At 40.1% G+C, this 22,683-nt stretch overlaps 3 protein-coding genes across 5 annotated transcripts; all 3 read right to left on the bottom strand.

The window, feature by feature from the left end:
* Positions 1-727: 727 nt before the first annotated feature.
* Positions 728-3,872, bottom strand: LOC105356316 (Fc receptor-like protein 5). 2 transcript variants are annotated; one of them, XM_011487195.3, is made up of 5 exons: positions 3,618-3,867; positions 2,977-3,222; positions 2,602-2,877; positions 1,840-1,983; positions 728-1,018 (listed from the first exon to the last, which is right to left on the bottom strand). In XM_011487195.3, the coding sequence occupies exons 1-5, from the start codon at positions 3,646-3,648 to the stop codon at positions 957-959; spliced, it is 759 nt and encodes a 252-aa protein (XP_011485497.1). In that variant the 5' UTR covers positions 3,649-3,867; the 3' UTR covers positions 728-956. The 2 variants fall into 2 exon arrangements, with proteins under 2 accessions (XP_011485497.1, XP_023822011.1); XM_023966243.1 differs by lacking the exon at positions 728-1,018 and having other exon boundaries at positions 1,640-1,983; positions 3,618-3,872.
* Positions 3,873-5,437: 1,565 nt separating this feature from the next.
* On the bottom strand, positions 5,438-13,778 carry LOC105356315 (putative selection and upkeep of intraepithelial T-cells protein 1 homolog). Of its 2 annotated transcripts, none has more exons than XM_023965850.1 (6): positions 13,039-13,777; positions 11,766-11,976; positions 11,355-11,425; positions 10,678-10,713; positions 10,262-10,363; positions 5,438-6,943 (listed from the first exon to the last, which is right to left on the bottom strand). In XM_023965850.1, the coding sequence occupies exons 1-6, from the start codon at positions 13,517-13,519 to the stop codon at positions 6,915-6,917; spliced, it is 930 nt and encodes a 309-aa protein (XP_023821618.1). In that variant the 5' UTR covers positions 13,520-13,777; the 3' UTR covers positions 5,438-6,914. The 2 variants fall into 2 exon arrangements, with proteins under 2 accessions (XP_023821618.1, XP_023821617.1); XM_023965849.1 differs by lacking the exon at positions 5,438-6,943 and adding an exon at positions 9,074-9,795 and having other exon boundaries at positions 13,039-13,778.
* A 1,172-nt stretch (positions 13,779-14,950) lies between these two features.
* On the bottom strand, positions 14,951-20,911 carry LOC111949228 (butyrophilin subfamily 1 member A1-like). The gene is made up of 3 exons (XM_023965848.1): positions 20,553-20,911; positions 17,859-18,215; positions 14,951-16,621 (listed from the first exon to the last, which is right to left on the bottom strand). The coding sequence occupies exons 1-3, from the start codon at positions 20,593-20,595 to the stop codon at positions 16,356-16,358; spliced, it is 666 nt and encodes a 221-aa protein (XP_023821616.1). The 5' UTR covers positions 20,596-20,911; the 3' UTR covers positions 14,951-16,355.
* Positions 20,912-22,683: the final 1,772 nt, after the last annotated feature.

Genomic DNA, 22,683 nt, shown 5'->3' with positions numbered 1-22,683 from the left:
AATACTCGTAATAAGTTACCTGGGAGGAGAGTGTTTGCTCTTTGACTAGATCCTCTCTAAAAGTCATCCTAATCGTGTGACGATAAGCTTTTTCTGTGGCTTGATGGTAATAAAGTGTTAGTTGCTCATCCAAACTTTGAAACTATTTCAACTATTAACTCAGAACCCCAAAAACATCAAATGTCTTTCAGAACTCAACATCCAAACCGTAAGGCTCCTTCGTTCAACTGCAGCAATCTGCACGAAAAATGTCGCAAAGTTGTTCATAACTCAAATTTACATCAACTCCTGTCTTTCCGTTGAACTTTCTCTCTGTGTGGCTGACATCGGCTCGTATCATTGTAGGTCCAGTTATGTTCGGTCCACATGCTGTCCTGGATGTGGGCTTAGAAGTAGAGCAATGACCTCCATTATGAGAAAGATCCCCGCTGTTGTTTATGACAATCTGCCCACATTAAGCGCCAAAAAACTGAATCAGCAAATCATCTACTATTTAAAACCAAAAAAAAAAAGCTTTGTTATGTTTAGAAATGTTCACGTTAGATTGAAATCATACAAAGTTTTACCATTCGTCTAACAGCGAGGTGATCTTGTTCATTTTTTTTTTAATGTTTGACTAATTTGAATAATGTGCAAAAAATGACTAAAACAAACATCAACAGAAGTTTAGACAGAAATTATGAAAGCAACCTGATGAACAAACCACAAAGACATTTCCGGACAGGTCTGCATGATTCGCCCATTTCCTTTAAGCACAGAGCTTTATTTCACACATTCTGACATAAATCAATGTCCCCTCACAAACATGTTTCATCAAAGCAAAAACACTTTCCAAAAGTTCATTAAGTCCAACAGTTTTCAAGCAGTGCAGCAAATACTCAGTACTGGCACAAATAAACTTTCTGCGGTCAACAAAACTATTTCATCTCATGCGTTTGAGCTGAAAAGACATGAGGCTATGCAACTACTTCCATGACAACTTGATTCCTTTTGTCTTGGTGTTCAACCATCTCAGCCTCTGTGAAGACAAACATGAAAGTAGTGCTGGTGGTTAGATTTCTGCTCCTTTATGTCTTTATACACAGTCAAGTGACGACAAATCTCCCTCCCACGCAATACCATGCTCCGTATGCATTCCTATGACTTACTTTTCTGATTTTGTTTCTAGACCCATTTCCATGTCTGATCTTTGATTTTTTTTCCTTTTCAAAGAGATTTATTCAAATTTGAATACATTTGAATTTGTAATTATTGAAATTTGAGATTAGTAACACCAGAAGTGAGATTGTGAGCCCAATCATGGCCATTTGATAGGTCAAATCATCCGATATGCTGATGACACTCTGCTGTTTTCAAAGGAAAATCTTTCTATAAAAGATTTGATATAATGGACTAAATGAAACAGTGTTTTTATTTGTGTAAAACAATAAATAAAGAAGTGCTATGAAATGAAGCAGCTGAGAAAACTGAGCACAGATCTAACTCTTTTGAGGGTTGTGTCTTACTGAGCTAAAATAACTGGTAACCAGGAAATCAAGCAACTGGCATCTAATTAGGAACATGTTTTTATTTTTATTTTTTGGCTAATGTATTTCAGATGTTTTCTAAAAAAAAATTCTGAGAGATAAAAAAGAAAGCAGTTTAAGAAACAGATACTGACGTTTTCATGTTCAGTAAAAATGTAGTTGCACACATTTGAAGATATCCTGGAAGGAAGCTTTCATGTGATTTGTTATTACAGTCAATCACCAACAACCAAAGTGGAAACCTCAGTGTATATTCTTTGATTTGATTTGATTTGATGGTTAAGGAAACCTGAGTGGAGACGTGAAAGACTACCTTTGTTCCTGTCTTTGTATATGAGTCCAAGTAGGATTGTGGACAGCAGGTAAGGCGCTCCCACCACCAGGTGAACCACAAGTGTGAAGACAGAAATGGATTCTGAGTCTGCAGGCGGAGCTGAGGACGATGGGGAAACTGGAGCTGTGGAGAGAAATGAATAATGACAGAGTAATAATCACAGCTCTAGTCCAATATATGAAAGGTGTCAGAATTCTGGTCTGGCACAAACCGCGATTATTAATTTCTCCTTCTTAAATCAATTTTCAGACGGTTGGCTACCCTTACATCACTACCCAATCTGAGTCCCTGATTGGTCAAAGTTCAACTGGTTTAACTTTCAGTTAGCATTAGAAATGAGGAAATTAGACAATCAGAGTGTAATTTGTGTGTCCTACTGACACTTCTGTATCATGTGCACGCCCCATCGCATTAGGCATTTGCATGCAGTAAGTAAGCAGCCAGTAGTTAACCTTGCTAAAAATTACTAAAAACAAGCTGTTTGAGGAGTTTCTAAAGGTGATACTGTCTTGAAGTTGAGTTATTGAATTCAGAATTTAAATCTTCTTCCTTGCAGCGTTTCACCAACTCATCCAAGTGGCTTCATCACATTCCAGGGTAGAGAATGTAAAGTCCAGAAGACATGACTTAACTTTAAGACTTCTTGTGGAGAATCCATCAACCTTAGGACATCGTCTGCTTCCATACCATGATGTCTTTGTTGTATGAAGGCATGTATGGCTTAGAAATACTGGGACTCACTGATCTGTAACTGTGAGGCGTCTGCGTCACCCGATACCACCAGCCAGCTGCTCTCGGACTTTGCTCCTCCGGAGATGCTGCATGTATAAGATCCTTCGTCAGATTTGGATGCAGCGTTTATGATCAACTCCCCTGTGGAGTTGGTCCAGATGAAGTCGCCATCTTTGAGGAAATCGTAGGTGTAGCTGGTGGAGTGTGTCTCAGCTTTACAGCGTAGAACCACGGCCGCTCCTTCCCTCACCGGCAGGGCAGGACTTTCCAGGATAACTGAGAGATCTTTAGGGAAAAAGAAATCCTCTTTTGTGTTTGTACTTTAATTATTAAAATTAAAATGTGCAAAATTCAACGCCACTTTTTCCTTGTTTTGTCTTTTACCAGTGATGGTGACATTAATCTGGTTGCTTCGCTTCCCTTCATCTGATTCGCACCAGTAGACCCCCGTGTCTGTCGGGTAGGCGGTCCTGATGATGCAGGTGGATCCTGATGATGAACAGGCCCTGACACCGTCCGACGTTCTCTTCTTCACCGTCCATTTAGTGGAGTTTAACGGATCCTCGCACCTCAGAGTGAAAGACTGATACTTGAAGAACTGAGACCTGTCGGGGCTGATCCTCAGGCAGACTGGGGGAGAAGAAGACGTGCGAAAGAAAGAATAACTAACATAAAAGAAGGAAAACGACTGAACAAACTGCATTTGAGAGGAAAGGGAAAAGGAATTAAGAAAGATTAAAAGAGATTTTAACCATTTGAGGACTATACAAAATTAAAGTTGAGAAAAAATAATAAAAAATACGTTTAATAATGTTTTTCAACTGATGATTTAGGAAAGAAACGTTTTAAATTAAAGAAAATTAAAAAGTAATATTTAGTAATTTAGACTGAAAACTATCACACAGAAAGGCAAAGGAGTCGCATCATCAGCAAATTAAAAAAACTGTCACATCGAAAATATAAATATAAGAAATAAAGAAGCTTACTTTTCATCACGGGAAAGAATAGTAAATAAACCATCATACCCATCATCAGGCAGAGGGAAGTCGTCAGCATCCTGTCCGAGTACGAAGTGACAGCAGAACAGATCTCTGCACTTCCTGTGCGGCTGGAGGCGGTTCAGAGGAAGCTGAAGGTGAGAAAGCTAGTGCTAAATCTTCACCTTTTAGTCCTCAGAGAAAATAAAAGGTTGCATAACACACAGCCACATTTCGTTTAGCGTCAAATAAAGGAAAATCACACAGGGGACCACAACAGGGAGCGGTATTGATGTGTTTGTTGACGTAGTTATTGAGGCCAAAACCAAAAGAAGAAGAAAAAAAGCTTAAAATGTAGCATCAATGTCAACATTCTGTGGCTCTAAAATCCTGATTTTATCAGTAAGTCATTCCAAGTTCATCATTCAAACAGCCATGAAACCACAACGCCTCTGAACTCCAGCTCCACCTGGCGCCATCGCACCCTCAGTCTGGTGGTAGACAGTCAGGTGTTACAGGTAAATTCGTCTCCAAGTGTTGAGCTGCATCAGCAGACTTAGTGCAGAACTACTGTCAGAGTTTGTGACAGACCCAGGAGTGGAGCCAGTGACAGACCACCACCATGACCAGAACCTAAAGACCTCTGACCTCCGACACAGTTTAGTAAACGCCACACAGCTGCAGCCCCGTTTGCCAGATGGGAGGGTTTCCTGACAAACCAATTTGACACGTCCTCTATTAACATGGTCAGTTGTTTGGGGCAGTCTTTAGTACTGTCTTGATCTTTGGGGTAATTAAGTTCAAACTATTGGAAACTGTTTCTTCTCATTCATTAATAGTAACATCAAAGGGAACTTCTTTAAAATTCATACCAAATAGGAAAAACACTTCTTTAAATAATACCTCTAACTTATCGTGAGTATGTTTACATTTTAACCAGAGGTAGCCTTCTTCCAACGGCAGCTCCTTTTGAAATGATCTACCACCTAAAAATGTAACAAATACATTTATCTGCAAGCATATTAAAAATATACAATTGTTTGCATGTCTGGAACTGGAAGAACTGAGATCTGTCGGGGCTGATCCTCGCCGAGGGGAACGGGGGGGAAGGTTGCTTCCCAGAAAGCTTTGGGTCAGACGGGTCAGGCTTCCACGTCGTTCATTATTTCTGATAATGTACACCTCGTCGGGAATTGTTGCTTACTTAACCCTTGTGCTATCCTAGGCATTTTACCATTGGGAGTTGGGTCATCTAGACCCACTAGACAGTGCTCTGAACCTTTTTTCTTCAATGATTTGTGATCTTCACTGGTGTCCATGGATTACATGAAATCTTTCCACCTTTATCCACTTTTTTCATGGTAGGGAGAACACGTCAATGGAAGGGGGGGTCATCTAAGATAGCACAAGGGTTAACCACTGCTATAGACGAGGAAACACTGCACTGCTTTGTGCTAAACTGACGTTTTCCTTCTTACCGCTCAATGTTCGTCACAGTCTGTCATTCTTCACACAGGAAGTTTGTTGTTACGTTGGTTTGGTATCAATAGATTGATAAACGTGGAGCAAAAACTGGATATCTGGTTTCTGTCATGGCATATGGAGCAGGATTCTGTTCACAACCTGGTTTCCTTTCTGGATACACACTTTGAACATCTGACAAGCCACACAGAGTACAACAATGATGACACGCCACAGGGTTGGATGACTGCGCTCTGTGACGCTAATTAGATCATTAGATTGAGCAACGGCACAACCGAGGGATCACAGCAGCCAAACCGGTCTCTGAGAACAAACAGACTCAGGAACAGACTGTTTATTTTGACAAAACGGTGCCGCAGCACCACCTACAGGAAGAAGCCACCAACTGCAGTGAGAAAAGAAGGTTTATTGAATAAAGTGCAGCATTCAAGAAATACTTCCAACTGAACTGTTTGTATTTTGATATTCATTAAGACATCACAGCATGATTGTAGAAGTCTTTCTACCAGAACATGAAAGGATCTTTTTTGATCACATTTAAAGCTTATACAGTTCTAACAGTTTAAAAAAAAAACTCACTGACCTGTAAAGAGACACTTTGTGAATTAACTTAAAAAGTGGAATTAAAAAAAAAACTAAAAATAGCCCTTTGGTAATAAGAAGGAACAAAAAAAAAAACAATTCACAAAAAAATGACAATAGCTTTATGATCCATCCATAAAATAACAAACATTTATGAACGTAACACATGTACAAAAGAATTGGGAGGAAAAGAAAAGATTCATCTTTGTCAGATTAAACCTCAACCATCAAAACATTTTTTTATATAAAGTTAAGGTGCCTTATCTGCATGAATTCTACATGATCTTGAAACATCAGGTAAATATATCGTCCCTGATGTTTTTAAAACTCTAAATGACACAAATGGATCAAGTTTTCTTATTTCTTGATACATTATCCATCCATCCATATCCTGAATCCTTTGAGTCCATTATGGGGTCATGGGGCTAGTGGAGCCATCCCAGCTACTTGTGAGCAAAAACGGGGTTCGCCGTTTAGAATCCTTAACGACGTTATGGAGCATGTTTTTGGGCAGTGGGGGAGGCTGGAGTTCCCACAGAAAACCCACACATGTACAAGGAGAACATGCAAGCTCCACATAGGGAGAACCCAGCTAGGATTTGAGGCGAGAGCGCTAACCTCTGCGCCGCGGCAGGAGCTGACCATGGTGCTGACCAGATTGGATTTCTGTGCAGGGCTCTGAACGTCAACGGGAAGAAATTCAATAAAAAAACGGTTTAGATGTTCTTTGCGTGGTTTATTTGTACTTCTTCTGTGGTTTTAATGTAGTTCATTGGAGATATATTTGGGAAATTTTCATGTCCACAACTTTTCTTGCTTTCCACGTATTTTCATGTACGACGAATTTTCATTTGTGCAATTTGCGCAAAATCTGGCTGTGGCCTTAACATCATCAATGTCTGAATATCTGTTAGCACAAGGAGTGTTCTTTTTATATCAAAAATATTATTCTCAGAGGTTAGTTTTATATCTCACACGTCTTTGTATTTAAATGCAGCACACATTTAGACTTTTAACAAGAGAATTACTGGGCCCTGAAGATTCTGTCCATAACAACAAAGTCTGCAGAAGTACTCAGATTACTTAACAGTCGTCTGATGTGTCAGAGATGAATACGAGGCTGAGTGGAGACAACAGCTGGACCACATTCTGACATTGTGCAGAGATAATCATCTGATTCTGAATGTAAAACATACAAAGCAGACTGAGGTAAAGCAACATGTCAAACCCTTTTCCAGAAGAAGTGGAGGCGCATAAACACCTGGGTGTTCACCTGGACCATCAACGGAACTGGAGCCCCGAAAGTGATGCTGGAACAAAGCAGATTGTACTCCTTAATGAGGCCTAACGTCTTTAAAAATTTGAAGTGAGACGTTCCACGTCTCCTAAGCCTCTGCTGAGGAGAACGTAATCATATCTGGAAGGGATCCACAGAGGCGAAACAATCTGATGAAGAAAGCCAGCTCTGGTCTGAGTTTTGCTCTGGAGCTTCTGAAGCTGTTCAGCGATAAATGCTTGGGAAGATTTCATGAAAAACCTTCATAATCATCATCATCATCATCTTCATAACATAGTAACCCAACAACATAATTCTACACTGTTCTCTAATGACTTGTTATTGGCCTCAGAAAAGGGACTACTTTCTATTCTGGTCCTGTTGGACCTCAGTGCAGCCTTTGACACTATCGACCACGGTATTTTACTCCATAGATTAGAGCAGGACATAGGGATCAGAGGATCTGCCATCCAGTGGTTTAAATCCTATCTGTCAGATAGGTATCAGTTCGTTAATGTAAATGGCCATTCCTCTCAGTGCACTCGAGTCAACTATGGAGTCCCACAGGGCTCAGTCTTGGGACCGATCCTGTTTACGCTTTATATGCTACCCCTAGGAAACATAATCAGGAAACACAGCATTAATTTTCATTGTTATGCCGAAGATACGCAGTTGTATTTATCCATGAAGCCTGACCAGAATGACCAGATAGAGAAACTGAACGCCTGCATCAGTGACATCAAGACCTGGATGACAATTAATTACCTCCTCTTGAACCCAGAATAAACTGAGGTCATTATACTTGGTCCTAAAAACCTCAGAGATGCTCTGTCTGCTCAGATAGTCTCCCTGGATGGCATAAGTATAGCCCCCAATTCCACAGTTAGAAACCTTGGGGTTTTATTTGACCAGGATTTATCATTTAAGGCTCACATATCTCAGGCATGTAGAACTGCCTTTTTTCACCTGCGAAATATTGCTAAGATCAGAAATCTACTTTCTAAGAGTGATGCTGAAAAACTCATCCATGCATTTGTTACGTCGAGGCTGGATTACTGTAACTCCTTGTTAGCAGCGTGTCCTAAGAGTTCCTTAAGAAGTCTCCAGCTTGTTCAGAACGCAGCAGCTAGATTGTTAGCTGGAACCAGCAGAAGAGATCAAATCACTCCTGTGTTAGTTTCACTTCACTGGATCCCAGTTGATTCTAGAATCAAGTTCAAGATCCTCCTGTTAACCTTTAAGGCCTTACATGGAATGGCCCCGTCCTATATTAAGGACCTCATAGTCCCTTACCATCCAAATAGAACTATTCACTCCCAAAATGCAGGACTGCTTGTGGTTCCTAGAATTAGTCAAAGTACAGTTGGAGGTAGAGCGTTTAGCCACCAAGCCCCTGTTTTATGTAAGAGAGGCCGATTCAGTTTCTACAATCAAAGTTAGACTGAAAACATTCCTCTTTGGACAGGCTTATTGTCAGACTAGTTAGTATTCAGAGATTATTTAACTTAATTTGTTTAAATTAAACTTAATAACTATTTCTTTTAAAAGGCTGCTAGCAGTTGAAGCTGGGGTAACTATGGTGCACTGGGGTTCTGTCCTCTTTTCTCATCTACTTCTACCCTTCCTCTCCTGTATTCTTGATCATTATTCATCATTTAGTTCTCCATGCCTCTGTTTGGTGCAGTGATTCATGTATTGTCCCTCTTTTCCTCTCCCCTCCTTGGGGAGTGGGAGTGCTTCCAGACTCCAGTTGGCTCATCCGTGCTCCAGTTCCTGACCGTCTACCTCGCCTCTGCTCCTGCTCCTACACCTGGCTGTGGTTCCTGTCTCCGGCTCGACTCGGGCCCCTGACTGTCCCCACAACCACGGCTGGATGAAGCTCGTCTGCTGGACTTTTATATATGTAGTTGTAGATTTAGATAAGTTAATTCTTCTCTAAGAGTTCTGATAAATCGCCTGTCCGTCCTGGGGGAGGATCCCACCTTCATGTGGACCCCCCTGAGGTTTCTTCGTTTTTTCCGGAATCCGTTTTTTAGGAGTTTTTCCTTACCGCGAAGGGGGGTCTAAGGGCAGGGATGCCATTATAGCTTAGTCAGTTTGTTAGTTCATTTTAGTATTTTCCTATTGAACTCTTTGTATTCGTGATCCTTTTAAGTTCATGTTTTACTTCGAAGCCCATCGAGACGACTGTTGTTGTGATTTTCGGCTATACAAATAAAATTGAATTGAATTGAATTCTTCAGTTACAACCTCCAACAACGATTCAAATAAAACAATATTTTAGAACCAAAATGACGAATAGCTTCAACCCAATTCAAGTTTTGTAATTGTCTCCTAATGCTGAAAGCTGTAAAGAAGCTCTACGTTGACTCTGGAGATTCTCCTGACCCGACAAGTAAGTGGGAGACAAAGGTGGATGGGTGTCGTCTACCAAATCATAAGTAGGTAAAGACTTCATTCGATGAAAAGTTTTTTTCCTTTGGACTTTGGGATCAGAAACTGTATCCTTCTTTATTCTGGAGATCTCAGCCAGTGGATGTTTCTTTCTGGAAAAACTAGAAGATTTCAAAAGCTTGCGGTTCTCCAGCGGCTCTTGATCGTTCTCACTGGATGAGGCGTCGCTTTCAAAGCTGCCCAAAAGGTTTCCAGTGTGTGTTGTAGTGTGGTGAACCACACAAGACTTCAGACCAGCAGAGAGTTGACGTTTTAGGGTTTTGATGAGCTCGTCTTTCTTTTGAAGATCTGATTTGAGGTTGTTCAGCTCCCTTTCCTGCTGCTCAGTTAAGCTGTTTACACTGTTCTCGGTCTCACAGGGATCAGTTCTGCGCTGCTGAAATGATCTTCTAACACAGGTTTCTGGCATTGTTTGTGTCAAACAGGCCCTAGCTGTAAGAACAAGAAGGCGTACTGTTAGCCGTGATTTTACAGAAGGTTAAGACAAAGACAGATCATGGGTTCATCTCTGTGTGAATGCTGTCTGGATGTTCTGGGCCTGATCCTCAGAAGCCTCCCTACAACCCTCGACCCGTTTCCCCCTAATGTCTATGGGGTAAGATGAAAATGAAACGTGTGCATGTGGACAAAGTTGTGCACAACTTAGCAAAAAATATACAGCCGGGAAGTACAACTTCGTCTATAAGCATGTTTTATTTTGTCAGTAATCTGACCTCAAACACTTTGCTTCAAATCAAAATTCTACAATGAGCTATTATAATTTCCAAATGTATTAAAAAACTAAAACTATGATTATTCCCATATGATGGATTCCTCCTCCGTCTAGTGTCTACACTGAGTCATAACATTTACTTATCGCGGTTTCAAAAGCCTGCTTCTGTTTTCTAGGCTTTCTTACCGTATCGGTGCAGCTTCCTCCTCCACAGAAAGAAACCAAAGAAAGTTAATAAAATCATGGCACAGATGCCGGCGATGGTGAAATAGGAACGCAGGCAGTCAACTGAAAAAAAAAAACCAGGAAACTCCAAATCAAGATACATGATAAAGACTTTACTAGGATCATTACTGCTTGTTTTCTATTGGAGATTTCACTTAAATACAGTTTTTGATAAATCAACAATTTAAAAGTGAATTAATAAGCACAATTGTCTTGAACACAATTCATCATATGGAAATAGACGGTTGAGTTATTTTTAAAAGTAAGGTATAGAGAGGAAGAGGCAAAGGGAAGAATATAGCAAAATTAATCAGCAAACGGGTGAAATATCAAAAACTAGTCAACAGTATGTTCATATAGTTGGATGTTAGTTTTACCTGCAAACCACTGGACTCTCTGACCCATTTGGTCATCTACAGAAAATACAAGGTTAAAGAATAATTAATTAAAGAAACCAAATTACAAAAACTTTGTAAAAAAAAAGACCTGCAGCAAAAATACAATAAATTAACCTTGTTGGCTGATTTCAGTGCTTATAGACTTGACATACCCGATGCTTGTGGGAGGAGCTACTGTACAATGTGCGAATTGTATTCAGTGCTAATGCTCACAACTACACTATCCAAACCTTTACTTTCCAAATCTACAATTCCAAAATCCAATACCCATGAAATTTCCCAGAAGTCTCTGTGTGCATCAATTGATTGACAAGTAGAGACCATAGTGCATTGTGTTTGAACAGTTTGTCATTTGTGATAATGTTTGTAAACCATCCACGTTTTCATCATCAAAACACAGTGAGTGATTCAGAAACAGTCCATGTAAAATGATCATATTTATCAGGTTTTTACTTTGGAAAAGGAGTGATGTCATTGTTGGCATTTTAAGAAAAGAAACAGGTGAGTAGGTGTCAAAGTTGAGATAAACACCTGTAAGTTCCGCATTATAAAGCCTTGTAGGGATTATAGGGAGTAGTGAGGGAATTTGGACACAACCTTTGAGTCATTTTGGGTTGTGTTTTTAAATTCCAGCTCAGCCTGAAGGAGGGGCGTACCTGAAATGAGGATCTGCGTGGTCCTGCTGTGGTTGAAACGTGGGAGCTCCACTCTGCAGACGATCCTGTGACTGAAAGAAACACGTCCATCAGATGTCTACGTTCATTCATTCATGAGAAAACAGGAGTAGTTTTTTCTATCTATCATTTCTAGCACTACTGGTGGACTTATGACTGTTATGACTGTACTGATCAATTGGCCCACCATTTGTTCTGGCATCTCCTCATCAGCTGATGATCAACAAACAGGACAGCAGCTCCTAAGAAGGTCAGGGGTAGGAGACCCCCCCCCCCCCCATCGGGCTTCACCAGAGTACTAAAACCTTCTAATTAAGGAAAGAGCCGTCTGATGTCATAACTAACTAATTCCCCATATCAACCAATGAAAGCCTCCTGTCAAACAAATCCAACCTGTCAGCTGAACGTTGGAGTGTGACTCTCTGCCTTATGGTGAAAACTCCTCCTGGATCTTCTGTCTGTGCCTTTTCTCCAGTCAAAGCTCTCCCCTGTTCGTCCAGGATCTTCATCTGAGGCTTTGGCCGCCAGTTTCTCGCTTCACACTCCATGACCACATAGTTACTGCCAAACCAGATCCCTGTGATCTTTGGGTCAAACGCTGAAACTGTAGAATCAAAAGGAAGAGTAGTGTGCGCTTCGCCCAACGCATCCAAGGTCTGATGGACGAAAACTCAAGCCTTCAACACAGCAGAAGCAACAGTTTCTAGAGCCTTGAAAAACCAACACTGACACAGACATTACATACCTATATATATAGAACAGGGGTCAACAATAGGGCACGCGAGATGTGACAACAAGCACTTGATATGTCGTCTGTTTGTATTTTTTGGATTTGAAAATAAAAAAATTGCGTTTGACTGATAATCTCCTCTCGCAATGAGCTTTTTCCCCTTTTGTCTGTTTCCCCGATTTAGAAACAGTTTGTCCCATGTGTTGGCCAAGACGGTCATTGACAGACAAGTCAGACCCCAGGAAGGCATTGATGGATGGGTGGATGGATGGATGGATGGATGGATGGATGGATGGATGGATGGATGGATGGATGGGTGGATGGATGGATGGATGGATGGATGGATGGATGGATGGATGGATGGATGGATGGATGGATGGATGGATGGATGGATGGATGGGTGGATGGATGGATGGATGGATGGATGGATGGATGTTCTCATGTATAAAAAGGGCTGGACCATGGAAATCTGTCAAATAATCTAGAATAACTTCAACAAAGTCCACCAAGCCATCAAGCCATCCACCAACTCATCCCCAGCACCTCTTGGGGGGGGAGGTTCTGGGGATGAGTTGTTCTTGTGCTGCTTAGATGATGACACTCCGGCCAACAGGAGGACAGGGCGGACGGCGCCTTCTGGGTTCTTTTTTCTTTAGCTCTGTCATTTCTCTTTTTTTGTGCTTGTTTATGTGTATTTTATTATAATTATTCTATTGCATGTGTAGGGATTGGTTTTATTGTGTTCTTGTTTGTATTTTATGGAAAGCACCTTGCAGGGCTCCAGACTGCGACCAAATGGTCGCATTTTGCGACCAAAATTTGAGAGTGTGCGACTGAATTTTACATCCAGTCGCACATGTGCTACCAGTAAATTTGCCTCCCCCACCCTTCGTATTTTCTATAAAATACCAAATCCCAATACCAAAGTGTTCTCACCAACAACCAGCTCCACCGTGGAGTTCTCCATCCGGAGTCTGCCTTCTTCCTTTGGGATCTTCAGGCAGTAGAACATCCCAGCGTCAGACAGCTGGACGTTGGAGATCCTCAAAGACACGTTTCCGTCTTTGACCTCACTGTGGAACAGGCTGGTCCGGAACTCAAAGCGCTGGTGTTTCATCTCAAAGACCTCAGAGTTGTCCCGGTACACCAGAGCAGCCTTGGGATCCAGGTCGGCCCTCGTCCACTCCACCGTTGGACTGTCATCAAACCTGGTTCTGTCCTCTAAGCTGCAGGGCAGCGTGACGGCGTCACCAACAACTGCAACCACCTGATGTGGCTGAGCAGAAGAGCCATCTGGAGAACAAACAGGAGTTTTAGCCTCATTTAGACAAAAGACATTGGTGTCAACAAGTGGTGTGTACTTATAAAGCACTTTACTGCCTTCCTTGAAGACCCAAACTACCTTAGAATTCTGCATTTTAAGGTACACGCACCAAACTTGGTATGGATGGACCTTAGGATCCTCTTTCAGAAAACCACTTTGAGCAAATCTAAGATTTTTAATTAAACATAATAAATACAGTATGTACTATACATATATTAGTCGATATTAGGTTTCTCCTTAAGCTTAAATATTGGTTTATTCTGATAATTCTCTGGTTTTAGATTTGATTTGCTCTAATACAGTGTTTTTCAACCTTTTTTGAGCCACGGCACACTTTAACCTTGACAAAAATCCCGCGGCACACCAGCATCCAAAAAAAAAAAGATAAATAAAAAAAAAAAAAAAGCTCAGTCTGTTTTGATCTACAGCCGCTCTGCAATCTCACATGCATTTTTGTGATAAATGTTGCAGAAAAAGCTGGAAGCTGCAGCTGTTTTTTCTAAAAGATGTATTAAAAATTAAGTCAAAAGATTCAAAAACTGTTTGATGTGTGTTCGTTGTTTTAAGACGTTAAGAGGAGAGACTCATTGTGCGCTAAGACAGACACTTTGTTGCATCATGGGAGATGTAGTGCCGATAATCCGCCAACCGCAGAAAGACCAGCGTCTTTGAGCTTCATGGTTTTGTTCACTTGTTCCAGTCTGATACCAGATTCTGTGGAAAGCTACACCGCTAAAGACGAGCTTTAGATGGTATTTTTGTTAGAACAGAGAGACTTTTTTGCGCTAAATCGAAACAAGGAAGTGAAGACTTCTGATTGGTCAGACTGAAGACATGTGATTAAGCCTTCAAGAATGATTGGTGGAGACAGTTAAAGGGGCGGGACTTTTCCTTACACAGTTATAGCTGCAGCTAAATCGCGGTACCCCGTTATTGTTATCAAAAGGTCTTTAATAGAATCATATAACACAAAGAAAAAATAATTTTATGATATTTCATATTCTTAACTTCTCAGTGTTTTATCAGGGCCTGTTTGGATGAACAAAGAGCTGATTTCCTGGAGATGGTAATTGCTTTTAGATCAATTAATGAGGGCAATTTTCCACGGCACACTTGACCATCTCCCACGGCACACTAGTGTGCCGCGGCACACTGGTTGAAAAACACTGATCTAATAGACGGTAAACCTGATTTGACTCTGTAGAATCTGTCAGTCAAAAGGCCACGCCCCCATCTAAGCAATTCATTCTTTAAAATAAAATTCTGACAGTTTGCTAAAACCGATTGCAGAGCTGTTGTTGAATACTTTGGATCTCACCACAAATAGAAAAGATGGAAAATAGAATTTTTTAAAACTTCCTCTTACATTCAAGCATTTAGGCTCAAACAGAACCATTTCAGTTTGTAGACTTTAAACAACAAACAAATCTAGACAGTGTGAACATTAAAAAGTCTTCATGTAAAAATGTTCAGAAACGCATACAAATATGAAAATATGTTCTTAATTTTTATTCTGATTGTGTATTTGTGCAGCTTTTGGGATCAAAGACCCAGTTGACATTTAGTACAGTATTTTGACAAACACCAACATAATAAAGGACAAAGAAAAGTTTAAAAAACATTTCTATACTTGAAAAACAACTTTTTCCTACTTAACCTGTTCAGGTGCTTTCATTCCCTTTATGGTCCGAGCAGGAGTTTATTTGTATAAACCCCCATTTTACGTTTGAAACTGAATGGTTTTCAGGATTTATTCTGTTAGTATCTTTTGTTTTTCTTTCTTAGTTCCAAAAGAGTCGAGCAGGTTTGTAGGAGGAGTTCAAATAAACAAAAACATCCAACATGATATCAACAAACATTAAACCACACAACAAAAGTTATTTAAGGTTATCAGTGTCATAAATATCTGATACAATCTGCATTTTATGCACAAACACAAAGAACTACACACACTCAGATATCCACACACACTATCTACACAAACCCACCCAGATACACTTAGATTATTACGCTTGAACAAAAAAACTCCCATTAAGAAGGTTTTTATTAAATTGTTTAGTCAATCAAGTAGTTTTATTTAGCCAAACACGGTCAGACTGTATGTTTTTAGCCAGGTCAACAGTGTAGGACCTTTGTATCCAGTTCAGCAGGTTTTATCATTTGATGTCAGACATTTTCTGCAGTTGCTGTTCTTCATTTTGTAAAGTTCAGAATTCAGCTTAAACAACAAAAACCTTTTGATTTTTGTCGTCAAGTTGCCACAAAAGAAACAAAGAAAAAGTAAAGCCGGTTTTTCTTCTTTTCCCTTTCTTCTTCACTTTTATAAACAGACTAGAAAGGCCCAGAACTGGACGTGGATTTAACACTAGAACATATCTGTATTCAAAACGTGATTTTTGGGGATTATTTTTGTCATTTTCTGTACATTTTACACTCATTCACATGTTAGTCTCATTAACACATCACCTCTCTTGTTGATACTTTTTCTTATACCTGTTTAAATGTACCAAGCTTTAGGCATTTTTTACATTTTTTTAATGATAATTCATCAATAACCCTGGAGCTTTTAGTCTCTTTTTCGGGTTTAAATAGCTTTTTTTTTGCCAATTTTGGACAATATTACCCTCTTTTGCTCTAGATTTTTTCCCCTACATCTTGTAGTATTTTGGAACAGAACAGATTAGCAGCGTCAAATACGGAAAACTCTGATGCAGCTTAAAGTTTACAGCTACAATGACTTCTGCAGACCTTTAAGCAAACAGCTTCAGCAATTTACTCAACCTTTTTTCTTAAATAAACTTCAGCTTCATCTGCTAAACATTATTTCCACCAAGCAATCAAAGCAGCAACCGTCAGCAGATTATCTTCGCCAACTCAGATTATATACTCTTGATTTGATTAATTTGAGCAGGAAAATGCTTATTTCTGATTACGCTGGAACTGGAGTCCTAATGTTAAACCAAAGAAAACATCTGTCTTCTAACCTGCCGGTTGAATTCTGCAGAACGACTTTTTGTCGTACGGTGATACATCCGTTTGGCTCTTCTGTCTCCGTCTTTTCAGCAGTCAAGGTTCTTCCCTGGTCGTCCAGGATCTTCATCTCCGGCTTCGGCAGCCAGCAACTGGCCGCACACTCCACCATCACCGCTCCACTTTGGACCGCGACCATCGAGATCTTTGGGTCAGACACTGAAACTGTAGAAACAGCTGTGGTCAGTCAAGAAAGGCAAAAATCAGCTAAATTTGTGCTAGGCTTCAACCATGTGGGATGTTGTAAAACAGAAAAATCTGTAAGACACGCCTGCGTCTCACCTACTCCACCCTTACTTACACTTACATGTTGTCACTACGACCTGTCCCCCACTGCATCACAGTAGAAAAAAATCCTACATGAGTATTTTGACTCTACTGGTTCACTAAGTGGTCTAAAACCTTGATATTTCATAAGGACAACCTACGTGCAGGTTTGACCAAATTTAGACTCTGAACAGCCCATATTCACCCGTTTACACCGGGGATGTGATACACGCTCATAAACATGCCGAACGGGCATTTTTGAACACACTTTTAGCATACGGTGTTGACACTGGACTGTCGCTAACCGATACTAGTGCATGAGCCATGCAGTTGGAACGTGAAATATTATATACCTATATATATAGAACAGGGGTCAGCAATAGGGCACGCGAGATGTGACAACAAGCACTTGATATGTCGTCTGTTTGTATTTTTTGGATTTGAAAATAAAAAAATTGCGTTTGAGTGACAATCTCCTCTCGCAATGAGCTTTTTCCCCTTTTGTCTGTTTCCCCGATTTAGAAACAGTTTGTCCCATGTGTTGGCCAAGACGGTCATTGACAGACAAGTCAGACCCCAGGAAGGCATTGATGGATGGGTGGATGGATGGATGGATGGATGGATGGATGGATGTTCTCATGTATAAAAAGGGCTGGACCATGGAAATCTGTTAAATAATCTAGAATAACTTCAACAAAGTCCACCAAGCCATCAAGCCATCCACCAACTCATCCCCAGCACCTCTTGGGGGGGGAGGTTCTGGGGATGAGTTGTTCTTGTGCTGCTTAGATGATGACACTCCGGCCAACAGGAGGACAGGGGGGACGGCGCCTTCTGGGTTCTTTTTTTCTTTAGCTCTGTCATTTCTCTTTTTTTGTGCTTGTTTATGTGTATTTTATTATAATTATTCTATTGCATGTGTAGGGATTGGTTTTATTGTGTTCTTGTTTGTATTTTATGGAAAGCACCTTGCAGGGCTCCAGACTGCGACCAAATGGTCGCATTTTGCGACCAAAATTTGAGAGTGTGCGACTGAATTTTACATCCAGTCGCACATGTGCTACCAGTAAATTTGCCTCCCCCACCCTTCGTATTTTCTATAAAATACCAAATCCCAATACCAAAGTGTTCTCACCAACAACCAGCTCCACCGTGGAGTTCTCCATCCGGAGTCTGCCTTCTTCCTTTGGGATCTTCAGGCAGTAGAACATCCCAGCGTCAGACAGCTGGACGTTGGAGATCCTCAAAGACACGTTTCCGTCTTTGACCACACTGTGGAACAGGCTGGTCCGGAACTCAAAGCGCTGGTGTTTCATCTCAAAGACCTCAGAGTTGTCCCGGTACACCAGAGCAGCCTTGAGATCCAGGTCGGCCCTCGTCCACTCCACCGTTGGACTGTCATCAAACCTGGTTCTGTCCTCTAAGCTGCAGGGCAGCGTGACGGCGTCACCAACAACTGCAACCACCTGATGTGGCTGAGCAGAAGAGCCATCTGGAGAACAAACAGGAGTTTTAGCCTCATTTAGACAAAAGACATTGGTGTCAACAAGTGGTGTGTACTTATAAAGCACTTTACTGCCTTCCTTGAAGACCCAAACTACCTTAGAATTCTGCATTTTAAGGTACACGCACCAAACTTGGTATGGATGGACCTTAGGATCCTCTTTCAGAAAACCACTTTGAGCAAATCTAAGATTTTTAATTAAACATAATAAATACAGTATGTACTATACATATATTAGTCGATATTAGGTTTCTCCTTAAGCTTAAATATTGGTTTATTCTGATAATTCTCTGGTTTTAGATTTGATTTGCTCTAATACAGTGTTTTTCAACCTTTTTTGAGCCACGGCACACTTTAACCTTGACAAAAATCCCGCGGCACACCAGCATCCAAAAAAAAAAGATAAATAAAAAAAAAAAAAAAGCTCAGTCTGTTTTGATCTACAGCCGCTCTGCAATCTCACATGCATTTTTGTGATAAATGTTGCAGAAAAAGCTGGAAGCTGCAGCTGTTTTTTCTAAAAGATGTATTAAAAATTAAGTCAAAAGATTCAAAAACTGTTTGATGTGTGTTCGTTGTTTTAAGACGTTAAGAGGAGAGACTCATTGTGCGCTAAGACAGACACTTTGTTGCATCATGGGAGATGTAGTGCCGATAATCCGCCGACCGCAGAAAGACCAGCGTCTTTGAGCTTCATGGTTTTGTTCACTTGTTCCAGTCTGATACCAGATTCTGTGGAAAGCTACACCGCTAAAGACGAGCTTTAGCTGGTATGTTTGTTAGAACAGAGAGACTTTTTTGCGCTAAATCGAAACAAGGAAGTGAAGACTTCTGATTGGTCAGACTGAAGACATGTGATTAAGCCTTCAAGAATGATTGGTGGAGACAGTTAAAGGGGCGGGACTTTTCCTTACACAGTTATAGCTGCAGCTAAATCGCGGTACCCCGTTATTGTTATCAAAAGGTCTTTAATAGAATCATATAACACAAAGAAAAAATAATTTTATGATATTTCATATTCTTAACTTCTCAGTGTTTTATCAGGGCCTGTTTGGATGAACAAAGAGCTGATTTCCTGGAGATGGTAATTGCTTTTAGATCAATTAATGAGGGCAATTTCTCACGGCACACTTGACCATCTCCCACGGCACACTAGTGTGCCGCGGCACACTGGTTGAAAAACACTGATCTAATAGACGGTAAACCTGATTTGACTCTGTAGAATCTGTCAGTCAAAAGGCCACGCCCCCATCTAAGCAATTCATTCTTTAAAATAAAATTCTGACAGTTTGCTAAAACCGATTGCAGAGCTGTTGTTGAATACTTTGGATCTCACCACAAATAGAAAAGATGGAAAATAGAATTTTTTAAAACTTCCTCTTACATTCAGGCATTTAGGCTCAAACAGAACCATTTCAGTTTGTAGACTTTAAACAACAAACAAATCTAGACAGTGTGAACATTAAAAAGTCTTCATGTAAAAATGTTCAGAAACGCATAAAAATATGAAAATATGTTCTTAATTTTTATTCTGATTGTGTATTTGTGCAGCTTTTGGGATCAAAGACCCAGTTGACATTTAGTACAGTATTTTGACAAACACCAACATAATAAAGGACAAAGAAAAGTTTAAAAAACATTTCTATACTTGAAAAACAACTTTTTCCTACTTAACCTGTTCAGGTGCTTTCATTCCCTTTATGTTCCGAGCAGGAGTTTATTTGTATAAACCCCCATTTTACGTTTGAAACTGAATGGTTTTCAGGATTTATTCTGTTAGTATCTTTTGTTTTTCTTTCTTAGTTCCAAAAGAGTCGAGCAGGTTGGTAGGAGGAGTTCAAATAAACAAAAACATCCAACATGATATCAACAAACATTAAACCACACAACAAAAGTTATTTAAGGTTATCAGTGTCATAAATATCTGATACAATCTGCATTTTATGCACAAACACAAAGAACTACACACACTCAGATATCCACACACACTATCTACACAAACCCACCCAGATACACTTAGATTGGACCCCCGACCCGGAAAAGAAGCTTCCTACATAAAACGCACGAGCGCGACGCTCACACGCCCAGACCGCTCTGAGTTTGAAATCTGAGGAGGATCATGTCAGTGGACTACAAACCAGGTGTGAAAGTCCCAGGTGAGACGGAGACGGACCCGCTCCCGTGCCGAACACATTTAGTTAACTTTAATTTAATCTGAGCGGGACGATGATCCCATGCTAGAAAAACCTCCCATCCGGCCTGGCAGGCAGCTCACCTGTCACCTGGTCAACACCTGGACCTGACGCACCTTTAAGACTTTCTTACCTGTGGACCAGAGGAACAGGAGCAGAGGAACCAGCACAGACATGACAGAACCAAAGACCTGTGAACCTTCATCTCCATTAGAAGTGTCACTGAAGTGGGCGTGGCTAGAGGTGTGTTCAGGATCGCAACGGAGATTCCAGCTTTCCCAGCATTCTGTCAGAAAAGGATTAACTCCTTAATTACAGATAATCTAGCTCCTCCCTGTTGATATTAATTACTGTTAAATCCTATGTGGAAATGTTGGAACCTAAACTTTACAGATCAAATAAATGCAGCAAAACTTGAATAATTTATGGCGCTTTGAGACTTCCTGCAGGACATTTGATTTTTCCATTTTGTTCAAGTATTTTTTTAATCATTAAGTATGCAGAGGTTTGGCTGTGCTGCATCTTTTTTATTTTAAACTCTAGATTTTTAGGATTTATGTTTAGTTTTTTTTTTTTTGATGTGTGAAAAGATCAGCAGCAAAAGGCCATTTATTTTTCTGTGCATTAAAAAACACTTTTTGAGTACAAGCCTTTCTATACCTATAATATTGGAATGTCAGAATCCCCTATGTCATCAGCACTTACAACGGGAAACGTTTTGCTAATTTTCTAAACTATATAGTGAGATGAACTCATCTGTTTTTATTTGAAAGGAATTTCCCCTGAACTGAAATAAGTCCAAATTGGCTGAAAAATAATTTTTACAATAAAGTTACACCACATTAGAAACGTGTTGATCAAATTTGAGACGTTGGGTAAATGAGGCCTTTTTCTCCTGATCACTCATGACTACATCTTTGCTTCTCAGACTAACTTTGTTGTAGCAAAAACTAAACAACTCACCCACACTGATCATAATTGATACCATTATCTCATTAAATTAATGATACTGGAATTTGTCTTTGTGGATTTTCTGATAGGGTTTAAAAAAAGATTACATTTTCTGTTTGGTTAGAGACAGTTTGTGTTAAAGAGACCCCCCCCCCCCCTCTGTTGCTCATGGGCGCACCTTCAAGGTGTTACGAAACGCTCTGATGCCACAGTCACATGACACGTTTCAGAGAAGGAAAAGGTAACAGAAACTTGAAACCTGGATCTGAACCTCATGAACAAAGTTTTCTTTTGTCCCCTGAGAAGATCCGGGACCCTTTTTTTCCTCTGTGAGATGAAGAAAGTTCTGTTCTGTTTTAGGTTCTGTTATCATGAGACGGTTCTTGGTGTTTCTACGGGTCATAGAGCAAAAACTGTCATCTGCACATCACGTTCTGCCCGTGTTCCCACCTCTTCCCACCCATTTACTGTTTCAGAGCAGAGGTTTGGATGTTTGGAGGAACCCAGTTCAGGGATCTGATTGGCTGATTTTCCTCCCGACTGTGGTAAACTGTTGCTTTTGTTTTTAGTTTGAAACAGAACAACATAACCCAGCAAGTTCTGAATTGGTTGAAAACTTTAAAAAATTCATTCAAAAATACACATCTAGACTCTTTAATATCTCGATTATCAGGGCAAATCTGGTTCTGAAAGGGAAAAAAACGTCAAGTTTTAACAGATATTATGCAAACTTTAAAGTAGCTGATAGGAGAACTCTGATGACCAAGCATTCTAGCAGCATCTAAACGCATCATCTACTCACTAATCTGAAAGGAATCTGGGACCCTCTCCTGCCCTTGGAACTCTGGTCTGTGTGGAAAAGTGTGTGTTTTGTGTGTTTTTCAGGTTATGGTGCGAACCATTTAAAGATTCGTAGCAACCGTTTAGACTTCATCGTTTTAAGCTGCGGTCATTTCAAATTGTACCTAAATTGTATTTAGCATTTGTAACTTTTTGATATTTAACTGTGCATGTGAATAAACAATTGCAAGAACACACAGGTACGCACAAAGTGTTTGGTTTGAGTTACAAATCAAGAATTATGCAGACAAAATCAACATTTAGGCCCACAAACCCACTGAGTATTTTTTCTCTATAGTTATTTGGCTTAAGTTCAAGTTTTTCATTCAATTCTAAATTAAACTTCATTGAGCGATAAAATGAACAAAAAGTGATTTATAGATTTTCTGTCAGAGTATTTCTAAAACATGCTGTTGACAGCTTGATGACATCACAGGAAAAACCTTTATATTATTTACCTTGAAAAAATGTAG

Source organism: Oryzias latipes, chromosome 18, assembly GCF_002234675.1.
Source record: "Oryzias latipes chromosome 18, ASM223467v1".
NCBI classification, from domain to species: Eukaryota; Metazoa; Chordata; class Actinopteri; order Beloniformes; family Adrianichthyidae; genus Oryzias; species Oryzias latipes.
Note: the sequence above shows the minus strand (reverse complement) of the source record. Positions and strands in the feature narration are given on the sequence as shown.